The sequence below is a fragment of the Sarcophilus harrisii genome, chromosome 6, assembly GCF_902635505.1.
Source record: "Sarcophilus harrisii chromosome 6, mSarHar1.11, whole genome shotgun sequence".
NCBI lineage: Eukaryota > Metazoa > Chordata > Mammalia > Dasyuromorphia > Dasyuridae > Sarcophilus > Sarcophilus harrisii.
In genome coordinates this window covers 245466146-245491672 of record NC_045431.1, presented here as the reverse complement: position 1 = coordinate 245491672, position 25527 = coordinate 245466146, and the positions used below count along the sequence as shown (strand labels likewise).

At 41.1% G+C, this 25527-nt stretch overlaps 1 protein-coding gene across 1 annotated transcript; it reads left to right on the top strand.

The window, feature by feature from the left end:
* The first annotated feature begins 7941 nt into the window (after positions 1–7941).
* On the top strand, positions 7942–24661 carry MS4A1 (membrane spanning 4-domains A1). Its single transcript, XM_003774020.4, has 7 exons — positions 7942–8150; positions 13377–13554; positions 15146–15268; positions 19399–19455; positions 21212–21448; positions 22841–22942; positions 23991–24661. The coding sequence occupies exons 2-7, from the start codon at positions 13393–13395 to the stop codon at positions 24171–24173; spliced, it is 864 nt and encodes a 287-aa protein (XP_003774068.1). The 5' UTR covers positions 7942–8150; positions 13377–13392; the 3' UTR covers positions 24174–24661.
* Positions 24662–25527: the final 866 nt, after the last annotated feature.

The window sequence follows — 25527 nt, the reverse complement described above, 5'->3', positions numbered from 1 at the left end:
CTTAGCTCCTCCCCACTTCCCCTCCTCCCTCACTTTGCAGACAACTCAACAGACACCAGAACCAGCACACCTAACACTATGGTTCAGTACACCAGATCCTGGAGTCCTCAAGAAATCAGGAAACTTCTGCCCAGGGCTGTGGGGGAGCTTACCAGTTGGGCTTCTCACTGCTGAATCTCATACCCTGGGTCTCACAGAGTAACACTGGACTGAGATTCAGAAGACCTGGATTCAAGTACTGGCTCCATCACCTACTAGCAGTTTGGCCCTAGGCAACCTTCATGGCCTCTCTGGGTCTCAGGCTCCTTTCCTGTCAAATGAGGGGGCTGGCTTGTAGGACCTCTGAGATGTCTCCCAGTTCAGCAACAATGAGCCTGTGCCTAGGTCCCTTTCAAAGCTAAAATCCTATGGCCAACCAAAATATTAAGTTAAAAATGAACACTTCATATATCAGTTTGGTTAGGGATTCGAAAGAAAATTCCTGCTCCTCACACTCAGTAAATTTATTCCTACTGCAATACATGCACACATATACAAAAATACCTACACATATGTGTGTGTATATATATATATATATATATACACATAAATTTCATATATATTATGTTTATATATAGATATATATAACTATATATCATATTTATACACACATACATATATAAATAACACTAACTTTTTTTTAATGCCACAAGAATATATCAAAGACCTTCATCACTAAGTCCCAAGCTGAATTGATCCTAAAATATACTTCAGTACATATCCTGTCCCAAAATTTATCCGCCCTGCCCAGAAAGGCAAGTGGTTATATCTGAGAGACTCACCCAACCATTCTTTTATCCTTGGGACTGAACAAGCTACATTGGTAACTTCAGTACCTGCAGATACACTGATCCTTAACACATTACTTCCACCAACCATCCACAAGCCTAAGCCTGGTATAGCCATTGAGATGAGTTCAATTTTGAATGTTAACCTTATAACCATGAAACAACATAAAATTTTGGACAATCAGTACAAAAGCTTTGGTTGCCATATGTCAAGTCACACTGAAATTACAAATAATTTCCAAAATAAGGGGGTGGGGAAGGTAGGGAGCATCGCTTAATAAATGTCTGTTAAATTTAAATCAATCGAAGTGAACAATCTGAAGTGTGTTTACAAAGATACAGAGAGCAGAGAGTAAGATAGATAATTACAGAGGTCATGAACCAGAATAAAAAGGATGAATAATGAAGAGAATGAATAAGGTAACTCCACTCTAAAAAGGGGGGACAGGGGAGAGACAAAAAAATCTTTTTTAAATGAATGAACAATACCAGGAGGAGGAAAAAGAAAAGGAGATCTAAGTGACTGAGGAAGGGGGAAGAGAAAGAATTTTTTTAATGAGATAAAAATAGTTAAGAAAAAAGAACTAATAAACCTATCAACCGGGGAATGGCTGAACAAGTTTTGGTATATTAATATGATGTAAAACAAATGTGTTGTAAAGAAACAGTGAAGAAAGTGACTTCATAAAAACCTGAGCAGACCTGTATGACTTGACACAAAGCAAGCAAAATGAGAACAAATGAAAAACTTACAGCAATATTGTAAGTAGAATCAACTTTCAAAGATTTAGTAACTGGACAACAAAATGACCAACCACAGTGCCAAGGGACTCATGATGAAACATGGTATATACTTCTAGACAGACTCAAAGTAGAAATAGAAACTTTTTTTTCTGTTATTTTTTTTATTTGTCTAATGGGAATTTTCTTTGCATGACAATATACATTTATAATGGGATCTGTTTATCTTGCTTTCTCAGTGAGTGAATGGGAAAAAAGAGAATTTGTTATTGAAAATAAAATGGAATTAAAAATATTTTTTAATAAAAAATCAAAGGGGGTGGTATTTAGTCATCCCTCTGGCATCCTACCATGGAACCTTGTGAATTCTTGGTTTTGTTTTTTTGGGTAAAAAGTAAAATTTTAAAATTCTTTATAGGCCATGATGCAATAAAAAGTCATTCATTCAGGAATTACAAAGACACAAACCCAAAGGGAAATTTAATACTGAATCCATAGTGAATGGTTTAAAGATCAAATTGTAGAAATAATAAATATGTGTGTGACAATTATAATAATGAAATAACATATCAAACTTTCTAGTAAATCAGCTAACACAATTTACAAATGAGAAAAATTCATGCAAAGCATCCATCAATGGAAAAAGCCATATCCCTACAAACACATATTAACAAAATAGAAGAAAAGAGGATTGAAGAACTGAATAAGCATTTTTAAAAATTAAAAAGTCAGCAAACAAGTACAAAAAAAAACTATTAAAAATTAGGGAAGAAATACATAAATTTGAAACAAAAAATAGAATAAATATAAGCAGGTACTTTTTAAAGACATAACATTTTAAAATATTTAATCTGATTAAAAAGAGCAAAAAAAATCAAATTAATAAAATACAAATGAGGAAGGTAAAATCACAATAAAACAAGAAATTAAAAGGAATTATCAGAAAGCATTATGCACAATTATATGCTAACAAAACTGCAAAGATGAAAAAGAGGAATACCTTCAAATATATAAAATATTCAAGTTATAAGACCACCAAGTAGAAATCTTAATTCAATCTCAGAAAAGAACATTGATTCTAGCTGCAAATAAACAACCGAAAGGGAGCTGGTGGGAAGGGGTAAGGAGGTTTGAATCCTAGTCCTGATGGATTTGATGAAACTAGATTCAGGGAACTAAAATGATGAGATTAGGGTTCCTGGTGGTCAAGGAGTTAAATGATGAGGTTAGTGGCAGGTTCAGGGTTCAGGGAACCAAATGAAGAGGTTTGGTTCCCCTAAATCCCCTTAGGATTCAACGCAAGGTAGGGAGTTGAGGGAACAACGAAGCGAAGAAATCCTTCATAAAGGAATTTACGAACCCGAAAAGCTAGACTGATAAAAAGTTTATTATTGGCATTGGGAAGTCAGCCTTTGCTATGCATGAATAGAAAGACTGAATTCCTTAGTGGCAAGGTCCAGGCAGAGAAGTAAAGTTTCTAGTAGAGAAATCCCAACAGAGAGGTATAAAGTTTTGTTAAGGAACTAGGTGGGGAAGATAGAGAGGGCAATGCTGAAAGAGAATATCATTTCAGTGGGCAGAGGGTTCCTTGGTATGGCATGGCATGGCATGTTAGGTCATCTGCAAGGACTAAGCTTAAGAGTGGCCCTTTTTATAATAGAAATCTGAGACAGAAATTTCAATCTAAAGAGATTTCTTCAATGCTGTCACTGCCCCCAGACCTAGATGAGACCACTTACTGGGCATGGTTTTGAGCCAACAATAGGGGTCAATAGAAATCTAGATCTTGAGCTAAATGAGATTACTTCAACTAGTCCCACCAAGATAAACCAGTTTATTTTTGTTCCCTGGGGCAGAGTCTTTTACAGAGACCAGGATTCCAGGAGAATTTGTCCTTCAAGGAGTTTTAGAGAGTTTTGGGGTCCCCCCTTCAGTTTCAGGCTCCCCTCATCAGATTCACAGAAGAATTCTATCAAAGTTTTGAAAACTAATATATCTATTCCATAAGCTACTCTCAAAAACTGAGAAAATACTCCACTAGAATCCTTTTATGACATGTCATTTTAATACATAAACCAAGGAAAGAGAAAATATAGGACAATAAGTCAATATCATTAAAGAATGAGGAATTTATGTAATGAAAAGTAGAAAGGATGGAGATGTCACTAAGTCAATATCAGTCAATAAGTATTCAGTATCTACCATGTGCCAGGTACTGTGTCAAGCACTAGGGACACAAAAATAGGCCCTTTCCTCCAAGGACTCACAGTCTATGCAAGGCTAAAACATGCAAATCACTTTGTCTAAACAAGGTATAGATAGGAAGGTTGAAAATGAACAACAAAAGGAAAACATAAGAGGAATGAAGAGAGGTGTCCTGTAGAAGTTGGAATTTTTGCCAGGGTTGAAAAAAGGCAGGAGGTAAAGATGAGGAAGGGGAAAGGAAAATTCTGGAAATGGGAACAGTGTGGGAAAGTGCTCTAAGTCAGGAGAGGGAGCAAGAAGGCAGTAAGAAGCAGGCATGCAAGAAATGGGGGCAAATCCCAGGGCTAGAGTTCTCAGGACTCAAAATGGGAAGCATCTTAGAGATCACCTAACTCCACACACTAGCTATGAAACCCTGGATATGTCCTTTGACCATTACATAATGAGGAGTGACTCTTGTTGTTATATGTTTAGACTGATTCACAACAGATTCTAGATATGGTCAATAATTATCAATAAATATTAAGTGCCTTGCACAGTGCTAAATTTTGGGGATAGAAATATACAAAGATTAGTCCCTATCCTTAAGGAGCTTACAATCTAAAGGTAGAAGACAACCCATAAAAGGCAGGAGAAAGGGAGTTGGGAGGAGGTGGGTACTAGGTACAAATTCACATTAATATCACCCTTATCTCAAATCCTTTCTGAAACCATTTTCAGATCAATTTGACCTTTATAACAGAAAGGAATCCCATCAAGATTAAGTATTTAGATGGATGAGCCTAAAGGGAAGTGCTTAAAAAAAAAAAAAAAAAAAGCACTCGAGCTTAAATTCTAAAGGAAGAGGGGTTTATTTGCATAACAAAGGAGGAAAAGGCGTATTTGTATTTTAGGGGGAAAAAATAATTCAGATAGTCAGGAATGGGGCCCAAGAGAAAGGGAGGAGTGAACATTGTTGACCTGAACAATTTTCTTAAGAGGTTCCTGAAAGAATTGACCAAACAGAGGAAGGGGTGAGCTGGATTGAGTGACAAAGCCTAATGGAGTGAATGGTACTGATTGGATGAAATTTTCTCAGTTTGAGACTTAAGTCACATGATCCCTATTCCCAGAGCCAGAAGATCAGGTCTTAGACCTTGGGTTGCAGGCAGTCACACAGTCTCTAAAGGTCAGACCCTGAGAAGTTACAGGAAGTGACATGACCCATGGGAAGCAGACAACATTGGTGACCACTGGTCAAAGAAACTGGTTATGACCTTTTAGTCTATTCAATGAAAAGGCTTGTGTCTTTTTCTATTTAAACAACACACACACACACACACACACACACACACACTCACTCACTCACTCACAACACAAGCTGGTCAGGTTCCAGGAGCACATGGCGGGACTGGGATGGCTCCCAGGTGTGTGTCTGGCCTCTCCCTGCAGGGATTAAATAAATGCTTTCTCTTTGTACCTGAAGTTCTCTCTGATTAGTTAATTTGGGAAAGGATGGGTCTAGCACCCATCCCACACAGAGGCAAGGTATTGTTCCCCTACTCTCCCATCTCACAATCCCTATAACTGTTGGGAACCAAAGTGCCCAAATCTGGGCACCATCCCCCACTGTCTATTTTTTCTTCCATTAGAATATAAATTCCAGTAAGACGGGAGACTATTTTTACTTTTGAATTGGTATCCCTAGCTTTAATCCACTGCTTGGTACCTAACAAGCATTTAATACTTTTTCATCCTATAATGTGTGTTTTGTAATTTAAATTTCTTTTTCACTTTTTTAGTTGCATGCCCAGTTTATTGAGCTGTCCTTTTTTCTCTTTTGTTGATGAAAGTGTTTAGGGATATAAAATGTTTGGGTTGCATCCCCAAAGTTTCAGTATGTTGTCTCATTGGACAGTCATAGTACATAGTTTGAAAGAATTTCTCTTAAAGTCACAAAAAGCTTTATTTAGAACTAGTTCTATATTCTGAAAATTTGGGGTTTTGCTAGCAGGTTAGGGTTACAAGGCTATAAAAGAAAAATAATGAAGATCATACTTTAGGGAAGGAGACAAGAAAGAGCTTTTACAGAAAGACAAATTATAATGGGGATTTTATAGGAGACAGAGCAACACATAAGAGGTTTTAATTGTTCCATATTCATCAGCTACATATGCAATTTTGTGTAGATCCTGGGCTGTGGCCCATCAATGAGGACTTCAATATTAAAAAGTCCGACCCTGAAGTGAGCCTTCCCACATCTAAAGCTGCTCCTCCTCCAAATGTTTGGAGGTCTGTGAAGGGCATTGCCATCCTTCCAAACTGAATCTCAACATTGTATTTCCTCCTTCACCAGTATAGTAGACAGCAAGAGGCCAGAAATCTGACCTTTACTGCAGTGATATGAACCAGGTCAGGTACTTGGCCAGCAAAAATTGAACCTTAATTTAGTCCCTTTCTCACCTTGTCGCCATTACCTACAGATTTTTTTAACTTTCTCTGCTTCCCATTTTTCACCTCCCAATGGACTTAACTACAGCTGTCAGATAAATAAGTCACAGTTAGCTCATGTCACTTGGACCACAAAAATGTTCAGTGTCTCCCTGTTGCCTCTAAAATACAATGGAATTTTTGCTGGATATTTCAAGCTCTTTATCTTCTCTGTATATTTGAGGTTTCTTTTTATTCACTGTAAGGCCCAGCTGTTCTAGCTAAACCGAACTGCCTGGAGTTAACCCAGAAATCAATATTCCTCCTCCTATCCAAGTGCATTTATATCAACTATCCCCCAGACCTGAAATGTACTACTTCTGTCCCACCTCTCCAAAGTTTTTCTTCCTTTAGCTACTCCCTGGACTTTCTCCCCATGGTGGTCCAATAGAATCCTAATATTTTCTACCCAGGAGAGCCATTTTCCAATGGTCTCAATCTCACACACACACACACACACACACACACACACACACACAGAGGACACTATTGCTGCTGGGGCCTTTTCCTCCTGGAAGCTTTCCCTAATCCTCCCAATTGCAAGTAGACTCTTTGTAATCCTTATATTTACTTACCTGGATACATCCCATCCACATCTCTAAATCACAAAACAAACCATTACCACTTATCCTATTAAGTTTAATTTGACTGAATCCTAAAATAATCCAAAAGAGACTGGGACTCTGAATATGTATAAAATTTGAGATACTGCTAAATTACCATATTATTATAATTAATAAATTAACTTATACAGGACACATAATAAATATATATATATATATATATATATATATTTATCAGCATTTGCTGACATGGAAATCATTATTCCTGGGCTATCATTAAATGTGGGGAGCAGAGCATGAGGGAATATTCTGGAGTCTTATGACATATCCATTATTGATTTCATCATTATCAGACTGCCAACATGTAATGTCCCAAGGAAGGTAAGTACTAGGGAAGTTCAGAGAAGACATGATCCTTGCTCTCAGAGTTGACAGGCCCAAGACATGCATGCACATATACACACATACATGTTAATTTCTACTGGTAAAAGGACTGTCCTCATTGGAAGTTCCCAAAGTCTCTGATCCTCACATAATACCTAATACTTGTTGAACTGAATTGAATGACTTTAGATGCCAGAAAGGTAAACACATGGAGGCACAAGATTGCCTGTTTTATAAGACTCACAGAAGAAAAGCAGAATGACTTGTACAATAATCTTTTTTTTTCTAATAAAAAAATCTATGTGAGTCTAAAGACCCTTTGACAGGAATGTGCTAGTAAATGTTTAACATGGGGGGAGGGGAGATACAAACAAAACAGATCTTTGAGCTGAATGTGCATTATTCACATTTTCTCCAACACTTTCTAAAATCTGGACAATCAACAAAACAATATATCGAGTCCTGATTTGTAACTAGTTTCTAAAAAGGGGGTGGTTCCAATACATCCTCCAATATGTCCCCACCAAAAGGAAATCAAGGGTAAAAGTAGTATCCTGAAGAACCCTTTACCAAAATGTTGGGGGATTCCCACAAGCTCTTTCTCCCCTTCAGAGCCCCCAATTTACAGCTGTCCCCTGGGTGGGGCCATCAAAGATCTGCTAATTCAGGTTTGGCCACAGTTCCCCAGGGTCCCCCAGGGAATCCCTTTGAGGAAGCGAAACTAAGATGTTTCAGGATGTTTCCATTTGAAGCATCTGCTGGGGTGACTGGTGATCGTGGGCCATGGCATGAGGTGGTCTATAGCTGGGTATTTCCTGCCACCTGCTTGGGTTCAATCTAATCTAGCCAAGGCCTTCCCCATTCACCCTCACACCTACTTGCTGAAGGCTGGCTGACTACAGGTTCTTTTCTCTGGCTGCTCAAATCCCACCAACTGGACCACCCCTACAGGATCCTACAGGTGGGTAGCCTAATCCCCTTTAACACCATCTACAAGTAGGGGAAGATAGAGTTAGGGTGGCTCAGCACATTCAATTTGGGCCAAGGCATAAGCATTTCCACTACCTGAGTGTCAGACCTTTCTACCCTTCTCCTCCAGCAAGAGAGAATAGATCAAAAGCAATTGGGAGGCAGCAGAAGGAGCTCTGTACTGGCCCCAGCCTCTCAGACCACAGGGAAGATCCCACACTTACTCTCTGGGACACTGTAGCTGCTTTTTAAAGCTGCTACTCTTTAGCTGCTATTAAAATCAAGATAAAATTGGTATGGAGAAAAACACCTACTAAACCCTAACACAGCCAGTCAGCAAGCATTTAAGAAGCACCAGGCACTGTGGTGAGGGCGGGGGGGGGGGGGTTATGAAAGGCAAATGCAAAAAAGAACAGTCCCCACTCACAAGTAAGCTCCTAGTCCAACAGAGAGAAAAGATAGAAAAACTATTTACAACCAAAATAAAGTAATTTATGGGTAAATTCAGAGGAATGGAACTAAGAGGAAGAAGCCCTGGAAAGGCTTCTTCTGGATGCAGGATTTTAAGTTAGGCTTGAAGGAACTAAAAAAGTCACAAGGCAAAGCTGAGAAGGGAGAACATCCCAGGTCTGGGGAAAACTGGTGGAGTCTGGAGATGGAGACTTGTTCCAGGGGCAGCCAGGAGGGCAGGGTCACAGATGAAAGCTGTAAGACTATAAAGGCAGGAGGGAATACTTTGTAGAGGTTACTTAGAGGGCCAGACTACTAGATAAATATAAACTCTTATTTCCTTCAATTTTGTCTAACGTCAATTGTAAAACCCAGGAAAGAGACTGTAGGGCTCTGTGAAGTTTAGTGGAACATGGGCAAGGACCTGTTCCAAGATGTCTGTTTCTCCTCTAATGGCATTTCATAGTATCAGGATTACAACCCTAGAACTGGAGGGGACTTGGCAGAGACTCAGTTCAGCTCCCTCACTTGACAGATGAGGAACTTGATGCCCCGGGAGTTAAGAGGCTTACCTAAGATCACACAGACAAAGCTAGGTTTGGGGCTCCATTAAGATGTTACTATCCACAGGAGTGAGGTTTGACCTATAAACCTCTTAATGAGGATTAATAGGTGTAGAAGACAGCCTCAACCTGGGGTGGAAGTCAGGGGAGCTCTTTTGAGGGGGAAGGTCAGCAACACTGGGCAAAAATGTCAGCGATACAGGATTCCGGACCATCTAGTCAAACATCTTGTCTTGAGCCTAAGTGACCCACATAAGGTTACAGAGAGCAGACTTGAATCCGAGCCTGCCCACCCTACCCACCATGGTCCTCTCAAAGCACTGCCTGACAATCACAGAGATCACTCCTGCAAAATGGACGGTCTTCCCTATTTCACCCAAATGCAGTGTAGGAATGCCCAAGGGAAACTGAGGTGAGCCCCTCCTCTTATAGCCTGAGGTCAGACTGTCTCCAGCCTGCCTGCTACAGAGATGCATCTCTGCCTCTCCACACAGAGGCCTTGCTTCCCTGCTCTGGGTAACATAAATCCTACATATAATGTATAAATTATGTATGTATGTGTATATAAATGTACACAAAGTCTCCTGATAGCTCTGACCAGTTCCTCCTCCCCCCCACTACTTATCGAGCATCCTGCACCTTATTTCTATTGAATACCCAGGATTCAGGGGCTGAATAGGGATCTGCCTCGTGTCATGTTCATTGACCTAAGAGCATTCATTAAGCGCAGCACTGCGGCCTTCCATATCACTAGCTGTCCTGCTATAATTAAACCCTTTCCATTCCTTATTTCATTTGATCTTCACCAGAATCCTGAAGAGGCTAAGGTTTAGAGCAGGTGACTTCATGGCCTGGAGTGGGGGGATGGAACCTTGGAACACGGACCCTGGAGAAATACCAGGGGAGGTCCTGGATTCAAATCTGTAATCTCCATGTGTGACCGCAGGCACATGACATCCCTTCTTGGGATACTGGACTCTCTGAGAGCTCGCAGGCCTACCCAGTTCTGTCTCCATAGTCCCATTTTCATCTACAATTCCAGTTCCAAGGAACTTGGTTCTGTTGTTTCACTGGAAGGTTATGGTTTGGCTTTTTGGGCTTACCTTAAAAGGTCTCAGTATAAAGCAGAGGTCTTTACCTTTAAGGGGTCATAGTTCCCCTTGGGATTATGGAGGAATCTATGAATTCTTTCTCAGAATTTAAGATCTTAATTAAAAGAATTGCAAACTTTTAGTGAGAGGTTGCTGGAAATAAAATATTTTTCCATCCATGTTTATAGTCCCCATGAATTCATCTGCAGAAGTTTGGGAGTCTGTGGACCCCAAGTTAAGAACCCCTAGAATAAAGTCCATTTTAAGGAAGTACAATTTTTTTAGCATTTAAAAAAATAAACAGAAAAAAAAAGTTGTGCTGACACCACCACGTTACTGGTCAAAAGGAGATCTGCAACTTTATACCCCCTTCTCTGGGGGTCTTCCACATCAACAAGCAGAATTTTAATAAGCCACTTTGCTTTTTAAGGCCTCAGTTGTTCATCTGCACAATAAGGGAATGGGACTATGTGATTTGCAGTGCAAAATAATAAGCTTGAGAATTCCCAGGACCCTTAGCAACCAAAGGAAAGCCCATCCCTCCCTCTAAGAGGGCTCATAGGATACTTCCAATTCCAAGCCCACAGGCCAATGACCTATTGAAACAAGCAGAAGTCTTGATCAGCCTTGACCTCTACCTACACCAAAGCTTTTCCTCCTCTCACGCCTTCCCAGGGGATGTAGCTCAGTCAAGTGGCAGCTCTCCTCCGTACAAGGTCCATCAGGCAGGACCAGGCCTCTTTTATCCAAGGACCACTCATAACATCTGACCTTCTCATTCTCTAAGGCCTGCAAATCCCTTTGTAGCTAATTTGAGACTCTACTGACAGTGAAATAGGTATTGTACCAATCCTCTGCTTGTCATTGTGGTTGATCCTCCATGACCCATTTGGGGATTTCTTGGCAGATACCAGAGTAGTTTGCCATTTCCTTCTCCAGCTTATTTTGTAGAGGAGAAAACTGAGGCAAACAGTATGAAGGGACTTGCTGAGGGTCACACAGCTAGGCATTTGAACTGGTGGGATTCGAACTGATTTGATCCTCCTGGTAGGAAAGAAGTGGGAGCTCAGAAGGGGTAAGCAGTTTGCCAGAAGTTTTATGTCTGGTAAGTGTGAATTTAAACAGAAGTCTTCCTGACTCAAAAGTTAGCATACTATCTAGTAAGGCCCTTGTGCTCTTCACTGGAAAGGTAGCAGGCCATTCTTGAGATGAATTTCTTTCAGCTACAATTGACACCAACAATCTGCTAATAACAGCAGCCCTTTCTCTTACTATTTCTATAATAACTAGAATTTCTATAGCACTTTAAGGTTAGCAAAGCCCTTTACATATATTCCACAAGCAGTACTTGAACTTGAACCAGGTCTTCCTAACTGGAAAAACAAGTTACCAACATTCCTAAGTCATCTTAAGGCTTGGAAACACTTGGTGTATATGACCTCATTGGATCCTTCTAAGAATCCTGGAGGGGTCATGTTCCAAATGTCATTACCCCCATTAAACAGATGAGGAGACTGAGGCTAAAAGATGGTCTACCCAGAGACTTCCCATTAGTAAGCATCAGAGCCAGGTATCTGGAGGAGACAGGCCCAAGAACATCCAGCAAGCCAGTGACCGAAGCAGTTTTTAAATCTTTCTCTTCAATGATTTCTTTTCTGGTGACATTGAGGACATTCTGAGTTAGCAGGTTATAGAATGCCCAAGGGAGAATGAGGAAGACTAAGTCCTCCCCAGACACACGTTCAGTGCTAACCAATGCAAGATATCTGAGTATAGGGAAGGGGGGAGAGGAGGCCTGGGGGCACAGCTTCACTTCTAGGCAAGTTTCATTGCCTATCCCTCTCCTGGTCTTATAGGTGCTCCCCACATCCCTGAACCCTAAATGACATGCCTCAAGAGCCAATCCTAAGCAGGCATATTCAGAAGAAATAAATAAGATAGAAGAACTTGCAAGTCACATGATGGAAGGGCAAAATCTCAGCTGGAAGAGATCTCAAAAACCATCTGACCCAAGCCTAAACTGAACAAGAATCCCCCTGACTTCCCTGAATGAGGGGTTATCCATCTTTGGTTTGAATACTTCCATGGAAGGAGAGCTCATCACCTTTCAAAAGAGTACATTGTACTCACAGATAGCTCAAATCAGGAAGACATTTCCTCCTCCATTCATTCTCTCTCCATTCCCTCAGATGGCTGAGGGAGGTACCCAAGAGCTAGCTGCAAGATGAGTCTGATTTTATTTTTGTGGTTGTTCAATCAGGTCTGATCCCTCTAGGTGTTTTCTTGGTAAAGATACCGGAGCGGTTGGCCATTTCCTTCTTCAGTTCAGGATACAGATGGGGAAACTGAGGCAAACAGGGTGGGAACTTGCCCTGGGTCACACAGCTAGTCGGTGTCTGAGGCTGGATTTGAATTCAGGTCCTCTTGACCTCAAGTCCAGTGTTCTACCCACTGCGCTACCTCGCTGTCCCACTGATTTTATTTAAGATGAGATAAGTAAGCGTGATGAGCAGTAATACATGCTGTCAAAGGAAGCTGAGCCAAGAAGACCCAGACCCAAAAGGAGTGAGAGTAGAGACCCCTCTTCCCAGCCTCTAGGTCAGGGTACCTGGGTTAAGCACCCTGTGATATCCCTGCAGAAATCTGGGCCTGTGCAGCCCCTCCCTGGATCTTAGCTGCCAGAGTGGGCCCATGGGAGTGACTAACACCAAGGCTTCCAAGGTCCCTTCTGGCTCTAGCTCTACAAACCCATGACTCTCCAGGGTCACCCCACTTGGGTGACTGTCCCGTTGCTGCCCCTTTCAGGATTAGATCACCTAAGGTGGAAGAAAGTTGAGAGGTCAACATTTTGTGGAAGTGAAGAGCATCAAGTGGTGGGATTTGAGTCCATGACCCCCGACTCCACTGTCCACATTCAGTAGACAGTCCCATCCTAAGATGGTCTACAGGCTGGAGGATTGACCAAGGAGGAAGCCCCTGAAAAATGGGAACCAGGCCAAGGAGGACAGCCATGAGTAGCTAGTAGATCAAATAGAGCATCTACACATGAGGAGGTATACCTGGAGCACCCCTAAAAGCTAAGGTTCCTTCAACTTGTCTCCTCTGTTTTTTCAGGATCTCTGAGAACAAAATGATGACTCCAAGAAATTCGGTCAGTGGGACTTTCCTGGGGGATTCCATAAAGGGCCCCAGCACCGTACAGCCAGGCCAAAGGATGGGCCTCCAGAGAGGGAACCAATTACAAAGTCCTACCTTGGAAAGTTTCTTCAGGAGAGAGTCCAAAGCTCTTGGGGTAAGTCTGTGTCCTCCCTCCAAAAATGCAGCCGCTTTCTCAGTAAAGTCCTATCTTATCTTATCTTAAGACCTTATCTTATCTTAAGACCCTATCTTATCTTAAGACCACAAAGTCCACTTAGGACAGCCAGTGCCTGCCCCAGAATGCCCTCGGCCACATTGCCAACACTTTCTCCAGGTGAGGAAACAGGCAGAGAAAAGTGAAAAACCCTCAAAACCAGTAAGCATCTGAGCTGGGATTTGAACACAGGCCCTCCTGAGGCCTCCTGAGTGAGAGAGCCCTACACCTGCGGCCACAAGGCCATTATGGACAACTCTGCTTGGGAGCAGGTTTTCCTTACCTGAAACTGAAATATGCTCCTCTGTATTTTCTTCCCTGCCCCAGGGACCTTTTTCCTTGCCTGGAGGCCACACAGAGTGAGGCTCATCCCCTTCTTAAAGACCTAGAAAATGACTATTTTGTGTCCTTTAAGATTCTCCTTTCTCATCCCCCAGTTTCCTCAATTACTAAATGTCTGTAGACCTTAAATGCCTCATTGGCCACAGCTGCAGTGACTTGCCAGTGGTGCTTAATAAATACTCCATTCTTCCAGCAGCCCTACAACACGGTTGCTCAAGTGTGGCAGGCTCCTGATATCCCTAAGTGGCAGATACATCTTTGCTAAGCCTCCCCCAGGAAGTCTGCCAAGATTATCCCAGACCGGAACCACTGCCTCCTTGTTTTGTCTAGATAATCCAGCATCCCACACACTGCTTTAGGCTCAGTAGGCACACATGCGTAACTACTCTGGAAAGATGCTGAAACCTCAGGCCTTCTCTGTAAGACTCTAATAAAGGCACTGCGGTCACTCAGGCTTTTGTCTTGTTCCAAATGCTACAACCTGTCATTGGCAGTCTCTGAGCTCAGTCTCCTCATCTGTAAAAGCAGGGGAAAGTGGACAAAAGTAAGTCTATGGCTGTTTCTTGATCTAAATCTGAGTCTCTGATCTATCAACCAATGAATTAATAAGCCTTTATTGAGTACCTGTTGTGTACCTCAGCCTGGACCAGGCACATACTGGGAAGGAAACAACCCCTTCTCCTTAGGAGCACATACTCCTATGTGTGGAAGAGGAGACAGAGGAATCACCCTGTCCTTTAAGTTGATACAGAATAGAGAACAAATGAGCCCCCAGGACACATTGGGCTTGCTGAGGCCAGGGGCCTTATCTTGGCCAAACTGCATCTTCCCCAGCCCAGAGAACTGAACTCTGCCTATCTCCTGCACCTGTGTTTATAGAAGGAAGGGGAGTTTCTAGAGGAGGAAACTTCTTCTCTCAACACCAGGCAACAAATCCTCAACGTTTAGGCTTAAAGAGTTACCAGCAAAACTAAGAAGTAAGTGACTAGCTCAGAATCCCATAGCCAGTATGTGTCAGAGGTAAGACTTGAACCCAGGTCTTCTTAGTTTGAAGGCTATCCATTAGGCCATAGGCCTCTCTTGCATGCAATAGGCCCCTCTTAAATAGAGTGTTTGTGAAGACCAAATGAATGAAGGGTGGGTGCCACTTTGTGTTCCCCTTTCATCACCTCATTCTCTCACACCACAGGCTGTCCAGATCATGATTGGCTTGTTCCACTTTGGACTAGGGGGGATTCTACTGATGGTGCCTGTGGGCACATATTCCGCCATCAATGTGACGGTGTGGTACCCTGTCTGGGGAGGCATTATTGTAAGTAATAATAATAATAATAATAATAAAGCTCATTGGGTAATGTAGAAAAAACTCAGGGTGTTCCCATGAGAATTCATCTGATCAAAGCTAAATCCACAGGAAAAAAAAATTCATATAGGAAAGAGGCTATTTGATTAAAACAATTCCACAGAAGGTGAAGATACCAATAGTGTCCTTAATTATCCAGCCTATTAATTTTTAAAAATTCATGAAAATAAGGATAGTTGTTCACTAATTAGAAAATTTTAATATCTCAGCATTGGATGGAACCTAAAAGACATCTAGTTTATCCTCTCCTTGACCATGAATGCCCTTTATTATATTCCTGACAATTATTAGAATCCAACTTGAAGAGAGAAAGATAATGAAAGGAAACTGAGGAGGACAGAAACAAAGTATAGCTCCAGCTCCCCTCTCTGCCTTTATCCCAGGCTCACTAGGCACATATGCATAACTACTTCTTGAAAGATGTTGAAACCTCAGGCCTTCCTTGTAAGATTCTAATAAAGGCACTGCGGTCACTCGGGCTTTTGTCTTGTTCCAAATGCTACAACCTGTCACTGGTGGTCTCTGAGCTCAGTCTCCTCATCTGGGTAACCTCCCCCTCTGAGGCTACTGATTGCCAGAACCATACATACCAATCTTTCCCTATAGACATGGAGACGATGTAAAAGTACCTAATAGCCTTTCTTTATTGGTAATCTCAGCAGGGGTTAACAGTTTACTAACAGCAAGGGGATGAGATTACTAAGCAAGAGCTAGTGTATTAATGTCTCTGCATCTTTCTCTGCATCCCTGAATCTCTCTATATCTCTGCTTCTCTCCGCATCCTTCTCCCGCCTATGGTGGGGCTGGCCATTTATATTTACTCTCCTCTGGGATTACCCTGTGCCCAGCCCACTCAGCACTGTGTCGGTGGAGCCACAGAAGGGAGACACCTGGAGTTAGTGCTGCATCCTAAGAAAAGATCGAACACCTGTAAGACACAGCCTCCTGCCTCAGAGGCCACGCCCCTTTTTACCTCCTGAGTCCACCCTACCAGTTGACATGGCACACATGGCAATTCTCGGGAGGAAAGTCTCTAACATCCTTAGTATACATTCATTTCTCAGTCTCTTACAGTCTGGATAAAGAACCTGCTCCCACAGGTTACAGTAGCAGCTCAAAACTCTGACCTTTCCCCCTACTATTCTCCTTTACCTTTATACATGTTTTGACTCTGCTGACCATTACCCCCTATATACTACTATTTCTTAATGTCTGGGGGAATGCTCTCTCCTACTTAACTTCCTACTTCAAATCCACAAGCATGTTTTTTAGCACCTACTATGTGCCAGACACTATGCTAAGAACCGGGGATAAAAAAAAAAGAGACAGAAACTCAAGTTGGCCCTCAAGAAGCTCTCAGTATAAAGGTGTAAACAACTAGCAACATACAAGATAGAAACAGAATAAAGTGAGAATAACATTGAGGTGATCATTACAAACAGCCCAGGAGGTAGGTAATTTAGAGGAGTAGAAATGGAGGCAGACAGAGGGTGACAGGACAGTTATCAAGTATCTGAGGCTAGATTTGAATTCAGGTCCCCCAACTCCAGGTCTGTATTTTATCCTGCGTTCCTCAGAGGGGATAATGGGCAATCTGAGAGGGAAAGATATTAACTCCTGGTGGTAGATAGTATCTTCCTAAACCAGTTGAGATTTGTAAAGGAAGCCAAGGGAGTGGAGATGAAAGCACTGAGTGCTCTAGCCATGGGGAGGTGGAGAACCATGTCTGAATGACTTCACCAAGGCCAGTGTGACTGGAATGGACAGCGCATGCAGTACGAGGAGTTTGGAACTAGGAAGGCATAAAGAGCTCTGAATCCCGGAGAAATACTACTCTGAACCCCCAAAGGGTACGGTGAACAGACTCAGAATTAGTGAACCAGACTAAACTTTTAATAGGCTCTTGCAGAAACAGTGTGAAAATTCCACATGAGTTTAGCCACACACCTCACAGGTATCAGAGCAGCAATTATGTCTTGTAATCCTTCCCTAACCACCACCCTCCCTCCCGCCTCTTCCTCCTCCTCAGAGTTTCCCTTGGAGGATGCCTTTCAGAAACTCACATGTCATTCCACTCCCTCTACATACACTCCTTAATAGGTCCCCCCTCCCTGATCATGAATCCCATGGTCAAACATGCTGACTAATCCCACCTCGGGGTGTGTCAGTTAATATGCATGAAGTTCATTAAGCATGTCTGCTAGCAAAAACCTATGTCCTGTCCTTGCCCCCGGTGGCTGGTTTTAGCCAGTTTTAGGCCAGGGCGCCCTATCAGTTAGCTTCGAGGAGATGGCTTCAGAGAGTGTTTGAACCCTTCGCTTCATCCTACTTGGTGTCTGAACAAACTCTTAGGTGACTACAAGCAGTGTTGAGGACCAAGAGAGTGTACAAGGATTTGACTCCCCCTCTAATTCCTTTTCTTTACAGCCCAGTCAACACATCTGTGCAGACAGAACATTGTTTTCACACGCCCACTGCAGTGCGTATAAGCAGCCTGCACTAAGTCCCTACTGCCCCGCCATGCACTGGGCTACCTCGCTGTTACTGAGCTGTTTCACCAAGTCTGACTCTTCTTTGCCTCGTCATTTCTTTCTCTGGTTCATTTTACAGATGAGGAAACAGGCAAAAAAGTGACTTGTCCAAGGTCCCATAGCTAGTAAGGGTCCAAAGCTGGATTTGAACTCAGGAAGATAGGTCCTCTTGACTGCAGGCCTGGAGCTCTGTGTACTGTGCTACTTAGCCACAGTGTAAAACTCACATAGAAATGCAGAAAACCTCCAAGTAACATTACTTCTGTTGTATTTTGGATGGGCACCCTGAACTAGCTTATTCCTGAGAATTGCTAAAATGAGCCGGTGCTGTTGCTTTATTAAGCATAATAAGGTCATTTCTCTCAGACTGCTCTGAGATATAGAATGATGGGAAGCTCTTCCTTGGCCTCCATTGTCTCAAAGACATAAAGCTGAAGCTCTTCATCAGATCATCCTCTCCCAGACTACCACGTTCCTGGCCAGCCAGGTGGATTCCACTCGGATCCTCCTTGATCCCCAACTCCTCCCTGGTTCTCCCCCTTCCCCTCCTCCTCCCCAGCAGCAAACTGCTCTCATACAGGACTCTGCTCTACCCTGCCTGGTGTCTTTGCTTGAGCCCGCGCCATGCACATAACAAAATCACAAACACTGGTATCCTGGGGTGCCTAGGACATCAGTTTTTTGTGTTGATTGAACTATTATATGCTCCTGAAACCATGTTACATTTCAATTACATGTCACCACTGAGACCTTTCATACTGAAGTATGTGAGAGTCATAGTCCACAGTTTTAAAGAATTCAGAGAGAGTCTCTTCAAGTCACAAAAGTTTATTGATGCCATAGTTGATGGCCTAGATTCTAAAGGAAGTCTAGAAAATTAGAAATCATTCAGGAAGGCTTTATATACTGAAAATTTGGAGCTCAGCTAGCAGGATAGCAACCTACAAGGCTGTTCAAGAAAGATAAGAAGGAGTCAGGTAAGGAGACAGAATGCCTTTTCATCCAGGTAAGGAAGCAGGATGTCTTTTAACAAGGTATTCACAATCAGACAGGATAGATTTCGTTTTGTTTTCAGAAGAAAAATGAAAAAACAGATAAGAAGATAATTTTGAGTTCCCTAGGTTCTAGCCCATCAACACCACTTCATTTTCATTTATTTTGTTTAGCATTTCCCAATTAAATTTTAATGTGGTTTGGGAGTTTGACCTGAGTCAGACACTCTGCCATAGAGTGTAGGAGAAATATGTAAAAAAGGTAGACTGAGGCAAGGTTTTGAAGGGGTTTATATGCCAAACAGAGAAGTTTATATTTGATCTTCCAAGTAATAGGGGATAAGAAAAACTAAATGGGGGGGAAGAAGGGGAGAAGAAGATGTAGGAGTCAAAAGAGTCCAGATACATGACTTGCAGACACCTTTGGTGTCTGCCTTGATTCCTCTCCTATCCTCACCCCAAATCCATCCAGCTTAGCATGTGTCAGATGATTGTGAACTAGTTGTGAAATGATGGTGAATAATCATGTTTTGTTTTGTTTTATTTTCAATCACAGTACATCACCTCTGGATCATTCTTGGTGGCTGCAAAGAAAACCTCCAGAACTTGCCTGGCAAGTAAAACTATTCCCCTCTCTTCAAAAGGTTTAGGAATTGAGAGAGAATCTCTAAGGAATAGCTGCTGATAATTTGGAGACAATTAGATAATTTTTATGAACCAGACTCCTTAGGGCGTAAATAGACATAAAATAATACTGCTCCACATCCTGAAAGCTCCTTATTTTGGGAATTAGAATCATTAGGGTACTCATTAACAGACCCCAGTGGATTTAAGAAGCTTCACAAAGTGAATACCATATTTCTAGAATAATAAGCCACGGTGATGGTGTTGAGACCCCAAAAGGTTGCAATCACAGGCTGGTGTTGTGAAGTATCTCAAAAGAATATGCAGGCTTGAACCCATTTCCAAGTCTAGAGGAAACATTTATTGTAATTGTAATGCCATTGAAGCAGGCTAATTTTCAGAAGAACTTAGCAAAGAACCAAGAGAAAGATAAATTTCTAGAACAAAGTTAGAAACCAGAGCTTCATGTTACTTATTTGCTAACTTTATGGCTTATAGATAACATTGAGGAGTAGTCTGTTCACTTTTTGTCTCACTATTTCACTATTGTCTCAGGAAGTTAGTTATTACTGATCAACAAATTATTTATCTGACAATCAACAATGTTTGTGGGACTATCCTGAAGCCAGAAGACTTTAGAATCATTGACAGACAATAACACTCTAAGCTCAGGGGACCTCAGGATTACTGCTATATTTCCTTAGAAGCTATACCCCATCAGTGGAAAACAGTGGGAAACACACTGTGAGTTTCTTTTTAACAAGACCTCTTAACCTGGGATCTGTATATTTTTTAAAAAATATACTGATAACTGTAGTTCAGTATAATGGGTTTTCTTGGCAATTCTGAGTAATGAAAATTATTTTTTAAGAAAGGATCCATATGCTTAGGTCACACAAAAAAGAACCTTTGTTTTAGAGTCCTGAAATTGCTAGCTTATTTAATTCTAAATAAGAAATGGAGAAAACCTGTCCTCCCCCCTCCTCTGGACTGCTTTTTGGAGAGATGAAAGAGCTAGGACCTCCCAGCTCCAAGACTAGCTCTCTAACCATTATACCAAACAACCTCTTGGCAATAACTGAAATACATGTGATATTACATGATAACCATGTTAGAGACATGAGACAAAATGTCTCTGATGAAGTCTAAGGGAAACAAGTTGTTACTATATAGGGGAAACCATGGAGAGTTTTGAGAAGAGATGGCATTTAAGCTGGTTTAGAGACTAGGTGAAATTCAACAGGGCAGAAGAGAAAGGAAGGACATTTTCAGGGGTCCTCAAACTTTTTAAATAGGGGCCAGTTCACTGTCCCTCAGACTGCTGGAGGGCCAGACTATAGTAAAAACGAAAACTTTGTTTTGTGGGCCTTTAAATAAAGAAACTTCATAGCCCTGGGTGAGGGAGTTAAATGTCCTCAGCTACCGCATCTGGCCCGCAGGCCATAGTTTGAGGACCCTTGTTCTAGACATTGGAAACAAACTGAGAAAAGATGAAGAAGATGAAGAAGAATTCTCTGTGTTGAGAAAGGTAGTGTAGTTTTACTGGAGTGTAATGTGGGTGCAAAGGAGGAACAGGAGTTAAGAATGGAAAGGTAGAGGGCTTCTAATGCCAAAGGGAGAAGTCGCAGCCGGCCTTCCCTTAAAGTGGATGCAGGAACCAACAACCACTGGATATATTAGGACTCTTGTTACAGGAGCAAGAAAAAACTAAAAGAAGCCATTATCATTTGTGTCTCTTATCCCAGGTCAACACAAAGCTAGGAATGAACACAATAAGCCTATTCTCATCCATCTCTGGAATGATTCTTCTGATCATGGACATATTTAATCTCACCGTTTCTCATTTCCTAAAACTAAAAAGTCTGAATCTGGGGCAAACAGTCAAATCAAATGTCAACATATACAGTTGTGAGCAAAGTGAGGCACCGGAGCAAAACTCTTTGGTGGAGCAGTACTGCTTCACTGTGAAGTCCTTCTTTTTGGTAAGTTCCCCAAGTGCAAACACACTGGGATAAAGATATAGAAATGAAATAGTCCCTACCTTAAGGAAGCTTACATTCAAAGGAGGAAATGAGAAGTAGGGGGAGGGGAGATACAGGATATTCAAAAAGAAGCAAAAAGAACATACAAAGTGACTTCAGCATCACTAGGAAAAGGCTCAGAAAAGAGGTTGCGATTTTAAGGGGCCCAGATGAGACAAGAAGGCACTCCAGATGTTGGGGGAGGAGGCATACCATATATAAAGAACAGTAAAGATTCAATGGAACTATGATAAGGAAACATACAAAGTAAATCTGGAAAGACAAGAAGGAGCCAAGTTGAGAATGGGTTCCCATTTTATTCTTGAGGCAACAGGGACTCGCTGAAGGTCTAGGAGCAACACCATGAAAACCCCCAAGTTTTTTCCAAACACATGCTGTCCAGCCATTCCCCCCTCATTACAATCATTAGATAGAAACTTCTCAAAGGCATGGACTGTATTTTGTTGTTCTTTGTATTCCCAACACTTAGCACAATGGCTGATACAAAGTAAATCCTTAAAATGCACATTGACTAATCCTTTACTTGCTTTGAAAAAAAAATTATGTGACAAAATATAATGTATTTTCCTTATCCCTGCTGGATTCCTTCTTCCTAGGTTCTACCCAATGCTCTGAATTCTCATGGTCCTTTTGGATCCTTAATCTGTCCTACAATACGATGCCTACCTCTTCAATCTAGATTTAATCTGCAAATTTACCAAGCATACCATCTCTATATTTACCCAATAGAGAAGAAAGCACAGGTCCCTGCAATTTACCACCAGAGATCTAAAATCATGTTGCTATCACATCATTAACAATCATCTTGTAATGCTGGAGAAACTGAGGCAAGACAGAGATTAGGTTTTTAATATTCTAATAGTGGAGAATTTGGGCTAGCTGGTCAGACAGGACTCTTGACCAAAAGATGTCTGAGCCTAGCAATTAAGACACAGACCTTTTATAGGGCTCCAGCTATAAGGGAAACAAAGACAAGGGAGGAAAACACTGGGTAAATCATAATTTCAGGAAGGATCATAACTTTAGTCCTGACAGGTTGGGGATCAAGAAGGTCAGGAATAGGAGACAGAGAGTCTGGGACAGGAGATAGTGAATAATACTAAGGCATTTGAGATAAGCCATTTGGAGTTTTATGATTCACTAGAATGTGGGAGTGGTCAGAGCTTCATGGGGTTAAGAAGAGGAGGGGGTGCTCATAATAATTTTATTCAGGATATAGCATAATAATTCAGGGAAACTGAGGTAGAGAAACTGAGGCATTACAATACATGAGATCTTCTTAAGCTCAATTCCAATTATTTTCTCATCTTTCCTTCTCTGGACATTCTTCAGGGAATTTTGGCCATCATGCTGATTTTCACTTTTCTCCAGAACTTATTGGTAGTGTGCATCACAGAGGATGAATGGAAGATTCTGTGCTCCAGGGCCCAGACAGTGAGTACTGATTTGACCCTAAAGTTTTAATGACCTATTAGCCCTAGAACAATGTCCCATTCATGATCTTCCTCTATCAAGGCTAGACCTGACTCAGGCTCATCCTCTGATAGTTTATGTTATACAAAATGAAACATTCAACAGTTAACAAAAAGGAGAAATTTGTCAATTATTTTACTTCTCAGGAATGGGGAAGAGGGGAAAAAGACAAAGAAAACAGGGTCTGGATGCTATGATCCTTTATGGAGTAGGGGAGACAGGGAGATGAATAGCAATGACAAAAAAAGTGTTGAGACAAGAAACCAGGATTTAAATTCAAAGAATGGGTATGCTAAATTCTACTAGAATAGTAAAGGCAAGGATTATGTCCTATCTGAACCTTATGTCTAGTATATAAGGTACAAACACTGTACAAACTAGTACAATGCTAAGTATACAATAGGCATATAATAAATACATGGTTTTTAAAAATTCTGTGATGCCCCACATCATGTGGATGGACATTTAGGAAGAATGCTTTGAAACTAGATTGCTGTGATTATACATTTATAGATAAGAAATTAAAGCTAACAGATAGCTTGCTCAAAGTCGCACAGTTCAACTGACAGTAGCAGCAACTGGTAGCAGTTGTAAAGCATAGTTCTGTGCTCTTTCCATTTTACTCAATTTTGGAGAGGGGAACTCTTGTTCAAATGCTTCCATGGTCTGTTCTCATGCCCAGTCAGTGAATCAATGAATTTGGCACATGCTTTTGGTACATGTTGCCTTTATGTATCTTTGGGGACAAAGAAGTAATAAAGCCCTGGCCCTGGGAGAGGACAGGAGATAACCAAGGACAATGTAAGAATAATCCTGGTCAAGTTGTCATTTTGTATCTTAGTTTCCCCCTCTATAAAATGAGGGGATTAGACTTAACTCTCCTTTATTCCCTTTTTAATCTAAGTCCATGGTCCTATAATCTGTTAAATTAAAAATGTAGAAAATATGGACATGACAAAGAACTAAGAAGTGTAAAGGACAAGAAAAGTGATTTGACTTTTTATTGCAGAGTGTGCTTCTCCTGTCTGCAGAAGACAGGAAGGAGCAAGCAGTCCATCTCACTGTGGTACCCTCCCAACCAAAGGCTGAGGAAGAAGTGGAAAATCTCCCTGCTCAAGAAGATGACAAAGAAACAAATTTCCCAACCCCACCCCAGGAAGGCTCACCCATTGAGGATGACAGCTGCCCCTGAGCAGAGCTGTCTGGTTCTCCCTTTCTCCTCCACGTCTGAACCTCTCCCTGTGCTTCCTCTAGCTTTCATATCTATGTGGAGGAACTCAAAAGCTTTTCCATTTCCCAGTAGGTAGTAAAGTGTAGCAAAACCTACCTTTGAGTCTTTAAAGAAAGGCAACAGGTAGGGGAATAAGCTTTTTGAACCTTTATCCCACTAAAGCAAATTTTTGTTTGGATCCAAATTGGCTAAACATCTTCTAAGTTCATTTCAATTTCCTCCCATTTCCTTAATGAGAGGAGAAAAGGGCTATCTCTATCTTATTCCTCACATTTCTCCCATTCACAAGTAACTTGTCACTTCAAGGTTACTTCCAAGAAAGAGTTGAAAGGATTCTCCTGTTATCTTTTTGTAAACTCTTGCTCTTGGTCAAATTTCCTGGGATCATATACTCTAAACAGATGAGACCTTAACATTAAAGATCACTGTTGCTGTTGTTCACTCCTTCAGTCATGTCCAACTCTTCATTTGGGGTTTTCTTGGCAAAGATACTGGAGTGGTATGCCAATTCTTTGTCCAGTGTGTTCTCGTTTTACAGATGAGGAATTAAGGTAAATAAGAGGTTAACTGACTTACTAGTAAGTATCTGAGGCCAGTTTTGAACTCTAAGTTTAGTGTTCTATCCACTGTGCCATGTAGCTCATTAAAGATTTTATCATTTAAAAAATATTTGTAAAATTGAAGACAAGCAAATCACATATCTTTCTCAACTATGGGTAGGAGACATATTCTTAAGCAAACAAGATATAATGGCAGTTACAAAAGATAAAATAGATAACCTTGATTACATGAAACTGAAATGTTTCTACATAGACAAAATGAATGCATCTAGGATAAGATGGAATTCATTGAATGGGAAAAAAAATCTTTATATCAAATTCTCTGATAAGAATTTTTTATCCAAAATACATCAACAATGTGTGTGTATAAGTGTGTATGTGTGTATATAATATATAATATACACACACATACATATATACATACACATACACATATATGTATGTATGTGTATATGTAAAATTCCCCAGTAGATAAATGTTCAAAGGATATGGACAGTAGTCAAAAAATGAAACACAAAGTATGTACAACTACATGAAAAAAATGTGCCAAATGAAAAGAAATAAAAATCAAAAGAACCAGGAGGTTTAACCTCACACCCTGAAAATTGGGGGAAAAAATGATCAAAAAAGGTTAAAAGGTTGTGGAAGAACAGGACCACTAATACATTGTTGGTGGAGCAGAGAAATGGCATGATCATTTTGGAAAGCAATTTGGAATTAGTCAAATAAAATTACTAAAATGTCCATACACTTTG